Genomic DNA, 10345 nt, shown 5'->3' with positions numbered 1-10345 from the left:
ATCATGCACCCTGTCTGCCTGACAGATTGGCCCCTGGGAAGGTAGGAGTCTCTTCAAGTAGTCTGTCTCTCACGCAGACTCTCTGATGCTGCTTAATGTCCTCACCTCCTCCTACAGTTCTGTCACCCAGCAGAGGTGTTCCTCTGCCTGGGCACACGTCCCACAGGTGTGCTCACTGCCAGGGCTCTCACATAGGGCACATCCTGCATCTGACACCTCAGCAGGCAAATGCACAAGGTGAGATACAACTTAGCAAGACTATGATAGCATAATAAGAAAACAGACTTTCGTGGCTCTTGGATGAATAGACAAAGACTTGGTGTACTGCAAAGTAAATGTAGATGATAGTACCAAGATGGTCCCATTGTCTTTTTTATGTCTTTTTTCTCTCCTTCTATCTCCTCCTTTTATTTTATTTAAAAAAATAAAATAAATTTTAAAAAAAGCCTTTACTGAAAAGCTTATAGTGATGAGGCTTTTGGCACAGTTAATACCTGCAACATGAAAATAAAAAGTCAAGTTAGAGCCAGGAGAGAATGTCCAAGAATAAAGTTCCATGAGTTAGGTGACCTGATTTAAAGGCTTGCTGTTACCAAAAGGAGAGATGCTTTGCCAAGTGCAGACATAAATACCCATAAACCAGCATTGTTGGTCACAAGCTCTCAGTCTTTTGTGCTGGCTCTGATATTTTTCTGACCCTCTGCTGAACCAGTCCAACTTGCTAAATAGGCAAAAAGCAAATCCATGTAAAATTGCAAGAAGAAGTGATTGTTCAACAGTGGTTCACAGGAATATTATTTTAATGAATCACACCAAGAGGCATCAATTTTCAAATAAAAAAGCTGTACAGATAAACTGTGTATTTTTGTTATTGTCTGGGATCAGCCAAAATCACTTTTCAGAGGTCTGCCTCCAGGTTTTGTGTAAAAAGTATCTGTAAAATGTACCTACAACCTGGCTTGCAGAAGGTGACAGTGATAGAAATTTAAGGACTCAGTTTGTAGGGATAGAGAGGTGCTGTGTCATGTGCAGTGTTATACACCTGAAGATGACCCAACAAAAAGGAGCAGCCAGAATTGAACTTGGGCAGATTCAACTCAGACATTAAAAGTGTCTTTTTGAGAATTGTTTCAGAACCAGAATAAAATCCTTGCAGAAGGAAAACAGGTTTTCCCTCTCCTGGTATTCACAAATTGTGACTCAGCAACTTTACAGAGTACATGTGTTACTAAAACTCAAGGATTTTATGTCTACACAAAGATTTTGATAAGCCATCTACTAAAAAAATACTGTAAACCTAAAAATAGGGTATTTTGCCTCACAGTCATGACACACGTGGTTAACTTGGTACGCCAAGTGCAGGGACACACTGTTTTGTGATATTGCTGCTTATCTGATTATCACTTTGTATGGAAGACAATACTCTAAAAAATTACCTAAGGAGGACAAAGATGCGTTTCACTACGACTGGATTCAAATTTCTCCTGCTCTGACGCTTATCACAGTGGCGGGACGAAAAACAAAGTAACGAAACTTCCCCGCTTTAATAGAAGGCATGTCTTTGAAGTAGCTGGCATCCCTGCCCTGGCAACGCAGAGTGCCTGTGAAAAGCCTTCTTATACTTTTATTTGTGAGGTTTTCGACTAGGGCTCCACGCCCCCGTCTGACACTCCGCGCCACGGCACTGCCGCTCACCCTGAGGCCCTGGGGCGGTGCCGTGCCCGGGAGCGGCGGTGTCGGAGCAGTGCTGGGCCCGTGAGTGGCGCTGCGGGGCGGTGTCGGGGCGGTGCCGGGGTGGTGCCGGGGCCCGGGAGCGGCGGTGTCGGAGCAGTGCTGGGCCCGTGAGTGGCGCTGCGGGGCGGTGTCGGGGCGGTGCCGGGGCCCGGGAGCGGCGGTGCGGGGCGGAGCCGGCGGCGGAAGCGGCGGGGCCGGCGTTGCCGGGCGGAAGCGGCGGCGGTTGGTGTTTGAAGGCTCCGCGGCGGCAAAAGGGCGGCGGGTGGCGGCAAGGCGGGCGGAGCGGTTCTGGGCGCTCCCGGTTCTCTCCGCTCCGCCTCGGGAGTGGCCGCGCTTCCCGGCCCCGGCAGCGCCCGGGCGGAGCGGGGAGATGGTCTCCAGAGCCGCCGATCGGCTGCTGATCGTCGTCTCCGTGCTGGAGGGTAAGTGTGAGGGGCGGCGGGAGGGTCACGGCCTCCCGGCTGCTGCGCGTCCCCTGTGTCCCGAGAGGAAGATGAGGGCTGGTCCTGCCTCCGAGGTGTTTTCTCTGGTGGCACGAACGGGGTCAGCCGAGCAGCGTTGAGTAAACCGATGTTATTAATAAAGCTTTGGACGTACTTATCTTAAGGCCAGGGTTGCCTGCCCTCTGTTAGGTTTTGGAGGTATTTACGCAATGTATTAAGTGGATGAGAAAAGTACTGGTCGTTCCCTGAGGTTTTGGGTTTTGTTGGTTTGGTTTGGTTTTTGGTTTTTTTTTAATAGAAAATTCTGGTATTTCTATCCCTTCCTAGAAATCAGCCTTAAGCTTTTTTTGGTAATTTTGACTCAAATGTATGTTTCGTTGGTCATCTTGCATTTCTGCAGGTTTTAGTTTCTGTAGGCTAATTTGTGTGTGAGTGAGTGATTTGTTAGGATGTCTTTAACTCTTTTGGGCTGTTTTGCAGATTGGTGGGGGTTTGGGTTGTTGAGCCTGAATGCTTTCTCTTTGTCAAGTAAATCCTGTTATCTCTCTGTCCATTTATGTAGTTTGCCAGAGGATCTTACAAATAAGATCCTGTCGTTTGATATACTTGTAGTATCGTCTCCCCACACTGTGATATAAGTAAACTTCTGCTTCTTTTTGTCATTTCATATCAGAATATTGGATGATCCTGAGCCCAGGACTAATCCCTGTACAGTTTTAAGCGCTCCCCTAATCTGGTAATGACTTTTTTTTTTTTCAGCAAGTGGCAGGAGAAACACCATTCATTACTTTTATAAGATCATGTTTTTCTATTTTGATGTCGGACAGTCATAACATTTTCACTTGAAGTAAAACATTCACTCTCTTTCTCACGCCTGCTTTCTTACTTGTTGCCAGTCATAGATTTCTCAAATAATTCTAATTGCTTGCTACTTTGCTTTTTTACTTAATTTCCTATTTCTTCACAAGTAGTCTGTTTTATATTATGTCTTCTGTATTTCTGCATAGTGCAAACACTTTTTCTTTAAAGATCAGAGCAGGGAAGGTGACATGAGAAATTAATTTCAGTCTGAGCTCTTGCGCCAATTTTAGTGATGGCACATGCAATGCCATTCTTTTACAGGGCGCTGTTTCCCAAAACGGCCCAAGCACATGCTTATAGTTGAAGCCAAGTTAGATGGTGAACAGTTGGCTACTGACCCTGTGGAGCATACTGATCAGCCAGAATTTGCTACAGAATTGGCCTGGGAACTTGATAGGAAAGCGCTCCATCAGCACAGGTAATGTTAAAAAGTGAAGTCTAATTTGCAGATAAAATTTAACTTTCTCTCTTTGCAGTTAATGAAATACAATTTTTAGTATAGTGTCATCTGAATTGTTTTTTAGAAACTTTCTTTTAGCTACAAAAATGTTGTGGAAAGGTGTACTAATGTACAAAAAAGGTAATGTGTGGCAAAATAAGTGATGTTTAAAAATTCTAAAGGGTGTATTTTCACACTACTAAAAAACACCCTGCGGGCTCTTAGAGCAAACTAATAGTTCTGTAATTCAAGCATTGCAGTCAAGCTTCCTTATGTATACTGTGGCACAAAATTAACTTAATTTCAAGTCTGAAAAGCCTGTGTAAATAGTTTCTGAAAATTTCAGAGAGATAAGCTGAGAAATTGAATGTTTCCATAACTGTTATTTCGTTTCACAAGTCTTACAACTTACAGGTTGTAATGTTATGATCAAAGAAGTTAAAAATGCTGTATCATATTTATTCAACAGGAAAAGATGCCTACATTTGCCATGTGCTAGATGCCTGTCTGTGCCTTGCAGTAGTCAGGTGCTTTACCCAAAAATCTTGTCCACAAGTCCTGTTTTTAAGATGCCTCTCCAAGTGAAATTGAAATTTTGTGTGAGGCTCTGTACTTTTTTTCTTTTATGTGAGTGAAGTATTTATTTGTTGCTAATGTCTTTTTAATAGCACTTGAGACTGAGGCTCCAGTGCACTCTTCTTAAAAAATTTAGCCATTTGTTCATTCTCTCACTTAGTGATGACTTGGTGTTCAATATAAGTTCCGTTTCTGACCTAATGAAACTAGTTATATAATGGTTTGTATCATTGGCTTGCTGGAAACTTACAAACTTCTTTGAGAACTAATTGCAGAGATACATTTTATATTTAATATTTCAACTGAGTTACTTTTTCAGACTGCAGCGTACACCTATTAAACTCCAGTGTTTTGCACTGGATCCTGTATCTTCTGCTAAAGAGAATATAGGCTATATTGTACTGGATCTGAGGGCTGCACCAGAAAAGAAACAGGTACGTTATGGGCTATAAAGATTTAAAAAACTGTTTTGACAACCATGCTGTTACATATAATATAATTTGAATTAAAGCATAGGCTAAACTTCTGAGTCTCATTTTGGAGTATGACTGATCATATATGGGGGATTTTGTTGTTTTTCTTAAGAGGAGAGACATCTTGAATCAGAGAACATGTGCAAATGGAAAAATACAGTTGGCACTAATCTTGCTTGCTTCTGGATTGAATTATAGGATCACTAGCAACCAGTTAATCTACACAATCTCATTATTTAATCAACTGGAAAATTATATCTAAGGAATAGATATGGAGCAATTGGATTGAGTCTCCATCATCAAATCATGTCTTAAGTTTTTTTTTTATAGTGAGCCTCCATGGAAGATGATGTGTTAGGTGATTGTTTCTAACACTTTAATGCAGCACAGAGCAAGCACAATATAATTGTACATATAAATTTAATTCGCCAACTCCCTTGTATCAAGCTTGATCAGAACGTAACTTTGATATGGGTCATATGAGGAGCCTGGTGTCGTATTTTGGCATCATTCTTCCAGTGTATTTCCAATGCTTCTGTGTTACTGTGCAGTTGAGGACTTGAAGGTTTTCTAAATAAAGATTTATGGTATATTTATCTAATCTTTGCACTGTACAAGTCAGTGGGAAAAAAACAATATGTTTAGGTTGTCATCCAGCAACCATTCTATAGAATATTTTAGTACAACAGTATACTAATAGACCAAATTTCTAGAAATAAAAGCCAAAGTGTATTTCTGTAGATGATAAAGTAGAAGTGCTAGATTAAGACTGAGTTTTCTGTAATAGTTTTATACTGTTACATTTTTTTTTCTGTTGCATTTAAACACTTTTGAGTCTTACTTTTGTTTTTTACTCTGTAGGCACCTAAATGGTATCCTTTGCTTAGTAACAAGTACCCTAAGTTTAAACCTGAAATACAAATTGGTGTTGCATTGGAGACGGATTCAAAAGCCCTAGTTGATGACTTTAAAGCAAAGGAGGCACCTCCTAGAGAAGGAAAGGGTAAGTAACATGACATTGCTCACTTTGAATTAAAAATCTTCCTGTGCAGATGACATATCACTTGTTGCAAATGTGTTGTTTTAAGTCTCAATAGAATTTTAATTTCACAGCAGTTCCAGTGCAAATCCTTTGCAACTAATTAATGTACCTTTGGAGCAACTTTTTCAAGGATTCTTTACTGTGATAATTATGTGACTTTTGCAAACCAGCTGGTATTTAAAATGAGAAACAGGGTCTTATAGTTAACTCCCTTGGGTATTTAACTTCTATTTATGGGCTTTGGAAAGTTATGAAAGAAATAGGAAAGGAGCTTCTTTATAGAAGGTAAAGTTTCAGTAGTTTGGGCCTGGAACTGTAAAGTAGCAAAATGTCTCATTTGCTGGGTACGCTTGATTTTTTTTTTGGTGGGTTCCTCTTCTAATCTTTAGGTACTTAAATTATGTACTAGTAAGATTTTTTGTAGTAATATCTGCTTACTGTTGGGACTCATTCTTCAATTCTGGATTCTCTTGTTTATTTTTCTTGAAGGAAATCAGAGAAATGTCAAAAATCTATTGGACTTCAAATGTTAACACTAGTAGGGGCCTTTCTGTGCTGTGCCTTTAAGTCACTTTTTCATCTGTGTTTTGGGGGTTTTTTTAATGCAAGTTAGTAGCTGTTAAAAAAAAACAACAAAACCAAGGTCTTAGAAACTTGATTTAATGAGTCCCAAAACAAAAACATATTTCCATCTTGCCCTGATCTGTCACCCAAATGCATATCTACTTAACTTTTGAGAAATTAGCCTTTTGGTACCACCAGTGGCTTTTCTTCCGCATACCTTACAATACTTTGTGTTCTTGCCATGAAGGTACATTTTTCCTAATTCTGAATCCATCATCTATCTGCTGATGATCTGTGGCTGTAATTTTGTAGAAGTAGAGTGTCAGTGGCAGTAAATATTTTATAAGCTTCTGGCCCAGAGTTCACTGACTTGACTGCATTTCAAGGTTGGTTAAGATCGGATTTAAGTTTCAGTAATAGATAGCTTACTCCATTCTTTCAGGTTTACAGCAGGATATAGAGAACTTCCCATATTGTAATGTCTGTAAAGGAGGCAAAGAACTACTCTAAATGCTTCCTTTGCCTGCACTTCCCATGTGGTCTTTGTGTCTGTAAGTTCTCCTATCCCTCATGACACTGGCAAAAAATTAAAAAGACCTTTCTGCCCATCACTCAGTGCTGTTTCCCATTTCATGTTTTCTGTGGAATAATCGCTGCAAACGAGTTTGCCAGCTTTTTCCTTTTTTTCATCATGTCAAAATTAGTCAATATCATATTTATGTGATGTGGAAAAGCAAACTTCTAGGTTTTCACAGTTGTTAAGCTAATGTTCCAAGCATTGGGTATGACAAAGCTGTATTACCCAGTTCTAGTCTGGTCTGATACTTTTCCATTTAGTATTCATACACTCTTTTTTCTTTACTGACTTAAGTTGTATAAGGCTTCCAGTATTTGAAACAGAGCTTTTTTGTTCACAAAATGTTATGTCATTATTTCTATTTGGTGTAACCTGAGGGTTGAATATGTTGAATTACTGGCATTATAGAACAAAAGCTAGCAAATCAGAATACAGAATTTTATACATTGAAGACTTGAGATGAAAAATCTTTAAATGCAGCATTCTAAAGATCTGTGGAGTGGCACAGCATACTTGTTCCAATAGACTGCAATATGCAGTTACTGTCCTGCGTTTTCTTTAATGAGCTAAGTAAAGAAATAGCATGGTATACTCTAGCCTACTGAAATAAACTTCCAGTCAATGTAATGTTTCTCATTGTAACACAAAATAAAAATAGGAAGTAGAATTCTGTTTAGCATGGTGTTCAGTTTAACAGTTGTGAATAAAAGTTAATTTCAGATTTTTTTGTAGCCGTTTCAAAGTGTAGCTGGAGACTTTGTGTTTTGCAAAACTTTGCTAACAGGCATCAAGATCTTTATTTGTAATTTTTCTTTCCACATGTAATTTCCATGTGTAATGCTTAAAAATAAAATTGCAATTATATACCAGATTGCTGCAGCAATTACAAAGACCAGTAGTTACTTATGTTTATTTCTTCTCTCTTAGTACTAACCCTTTTTCGTGGACTGGACCCTAAAAGTATTGTGCCAGTCTTGAATGAAGAAGAGGGCTATCATCAAATTGGACCAGCAGAGTATTGCAGAGATCACTTTGTCTTGTCTGTAACCATTGCCTTTGCCACACAGTTGGAACAGGTCTGTTTCTTTGCTATGTGTAGTTTTTAAGAAGTGTTATGCCACTTTATGTTAGTTAAAAAATATGTTAGTATTTTCACCCTCCCATTCCTCATTTCTAATTAGTTTTTTTTTTATGGTTTCTTGAGTTTATTTCAAGAAATAACCTTGTCCCAAAGTGAATTTGTATTAATTTTAAAACTTTATGAAGTCTTTAACATTTCAGACTGCAGATGAAATATAATTATTTTGAAGTACTAAAGCTGTATTTACTTCAAATGATGCATTCTTATGAAATGCATATTTCTCTACTGCAATATAGCATAAGAAGTTTGTGTATGGATAGTACCAGTCTTCAGTGTGGTGCCCATGCACTGGAGTTTAAACAAGGTGAAATGCTTTTCAAGTATATAAACAGAGCTTGTATGTTGCCTGAGGGAAGGACTTACTAGCTTGGATGAAGTGACATGCTAATGGTTGTTTCAGCTTTAGACCTTAGCTGCTATGTTTATGCTGTACTGACAGCACTGTTTTAATTGGTCTAGAACTCATGGTGTGTGATAAACTCTTTTCAGACTTGTCACGTTTCTTTTTTTCAGGGAAAATAATTTTCCATGTCAGAATTGTAGGACCTTGAGAAGCAAAATTTACTGTGATCATGCTTGTGGCTGTGCCTCTTTAGGCATTGAACTTGCAGTTGCCTACAGGATGAAGTAGCTGTTCGCCTGTTTCAGTCTATTATTTAATCACATAAATTATATAACAGTATCTAATCTGCATTATTTAATAATTGGAAATATTTTATGAAGGCATAGTTTATTTCTGAGTATTTGTGCAGTATTTGATGTTAGTAAATACAGGTCAGTTACAGCCCTTGATGTTGACAAGTCTTGTTCTTTTTTACTTAAAAAAAGTAAAACTTTTAAAATTTGAATATTAATATAATAAGTTATGTGTACAGTGCAAGCTATGGTTTAGGTCAGCTGGTCACTTGAGGCTCTAATTTCCAAAGTAGTGCTTCAGAATTACTATAACTCTGCATCAAGGAGAGATACGTAATTCTCTTCTGCATCTCTTTCAGTTAGTTCCTAGTACTATGAAGCTCCCTGATCGACAACCTGAGTTTTTTTTCTACTACTCATTACTGGGAAATGATGTCACAAATGAACCTTTCACTGATTTAATTAATCCAAACTTTGAGCCAGAAAGAGCTTCAGTTCGAATACGTAGTACAGTAGATGTTCTTCAAGTTTATCTTTGTGCACAGTCAAAATTGCAGGTAAGCTGTTTAATTTCAGATGTGAATGAAAATAAATACTTAAATTTAAAGAAATGGAGTATGTCTCAGGCTGTATCTGTGAAGCATTTCTGTTTTCAAAACTAAGATACTATTAGAATATTTTGGCTCAAATAGAAGTTGATTGTCTTGCTGATATGATGGAAACCATAGCAGCAAGTTTCCTAGCTCAGGTGGAGTGGTGTCTTTTTAATTAGTTGCTATTACAGCAAGCGGGTTTACATGTCATAATAAAAGCTGTCGCTGAAATATGATCTTCCCAAAGAAGTAATGTGGCTCTCTGAGGAGCTCTGAGCTTTGGGGCCTGCACTGCAGTCAGACCATCTACAACCCAGAGTCCTGCTTTGTGTTACTTATGGTAATCCCATACCAGCTGCTCAGGTCACTCTAGCCGAAGTTATAAAAAAGACTGTCCTCAGCACTCTTTGTGAATGATATGCGAGTTGTTTTTTTTCCCTGCACTGCAGCCAAATGCTGTTTCTGAAAACACTACAGACATTTCTGAGCTGTTATGGGATATTTCTTATCTTATTTAGCTTTGCCAGTAAATGGCGGAGATGGTTTAGTGGTGAGTTGGCAGTGTTAGGTTAACAGCTGGACTCAGCAGACTTAAGGGCCTTTTCCAAGCTAAGTGGAATAAATATCAGGTAGTACTTAGAGTATTTATGGCAATCTGTGCGTGGCTCAAACTAATTACAAAATTACAAAACAAGAGTCTGCTTTGTTGTATGAGGGTGGTGTAGGATTTCTGATAGTAAATAAGACAGTAGTAGTTATACAAAGTAATTTGTGGATCTGGACCCTTTTCAAGTTATTTTTCTTTAAGTTTATACTGACTATTCTAGGGTTTTTATGCAGGGTGGTTTAAGGATGCTTTTATTTAAATCTTGTATTGTTCCAATTTTTTAAATTTGTTTGCCTCAAGTTTCAATATTTTTGGAGCAACATGTGCACTGGTGTGTTTGCAATTTATAACATATATGATACATATGTGTGGAATTATGCATGTTTTGCATCATGTGTAAAGAACAATTTTTTGAACAAAAGTTCTTTGCGGTCAGATCCACATTTTGATTTACAGTTTTCTTCCTTTGAGTTCTCACTCATCATCTTAAATCTTAAGATATAGGATCAGAGCACTGTGTTCTGATTCTTAATTTTAATATATAGCTCCAAAAATGAAGACTTTGGTTGTAAAAGGTGCTAGTTGCCAGACTAGAGTGTGTGTATATATATGTGTTGTATGACTGTATTTATATGTATGTACATATATATGTGTACCTA

The 10345-nt window shown here is 38.4% G+C and overlaps 1 protein-coding gene across 1 annotated transcript in view; it reads left to right on the top strand.

The window, feature by feature from the left end:
* Nucleotides 1-1935: 1935 nt before the first annotated feature.
* The window catches only part of CEP120 (centrosomal protein 120), a 39125-nt gene continuing 30715 nt past the window's right edge, over nucleotides 1936-10345 (top strand). The window contains exons 1-6 of the mRNA XM_039733113.1: nucleotides 1936-2156; nucleotides 3300-3456; nucleotides 4373-4487; nucleotides 5388-5529; nucleotides 7637-7785; nucleotides 8846-9043. Of these exons, the coding sequence (XP_039589047.1) occupies nucleotides 2105-2156; nucleotides 3300-3456; nucleotides 4373-4487; nucleotides 5388-5529; nucleotides 7637-7785; nucleotides 8846-9043 (813 nt within the window). The 5' untranslated portion in view covers nucleotides 1936-2104. The remainder of the gene's footprint in view (nucleotides 2157-3299; nucleotides 3457-4372; nucleotides 4488-5387; nucleotides 5530-7636; nucleotides 7786-8845; nucleotides 9044-10345) is intronic.

Source organism: Passer montanus, unplaced genomic scaffold, assembly GCF_014805655.1.
Source record: "Passer montanus isolate IOZ18808 unplaced genomic scaffold, ASM1480565v1 scaffold83, whole genome shotgun sequence".
Classification (NCBI taxonomy): domain Eukaryota; kingdom Metazoa; phylum Chordata; class Aves; order Passeriformes; family Passeridae; genus Passer; species Passer montanus.
Note: the sequence above shows the minus strand (reverse complement) of the source record. Positions and strands in the feature narration are given on the sequence as shown.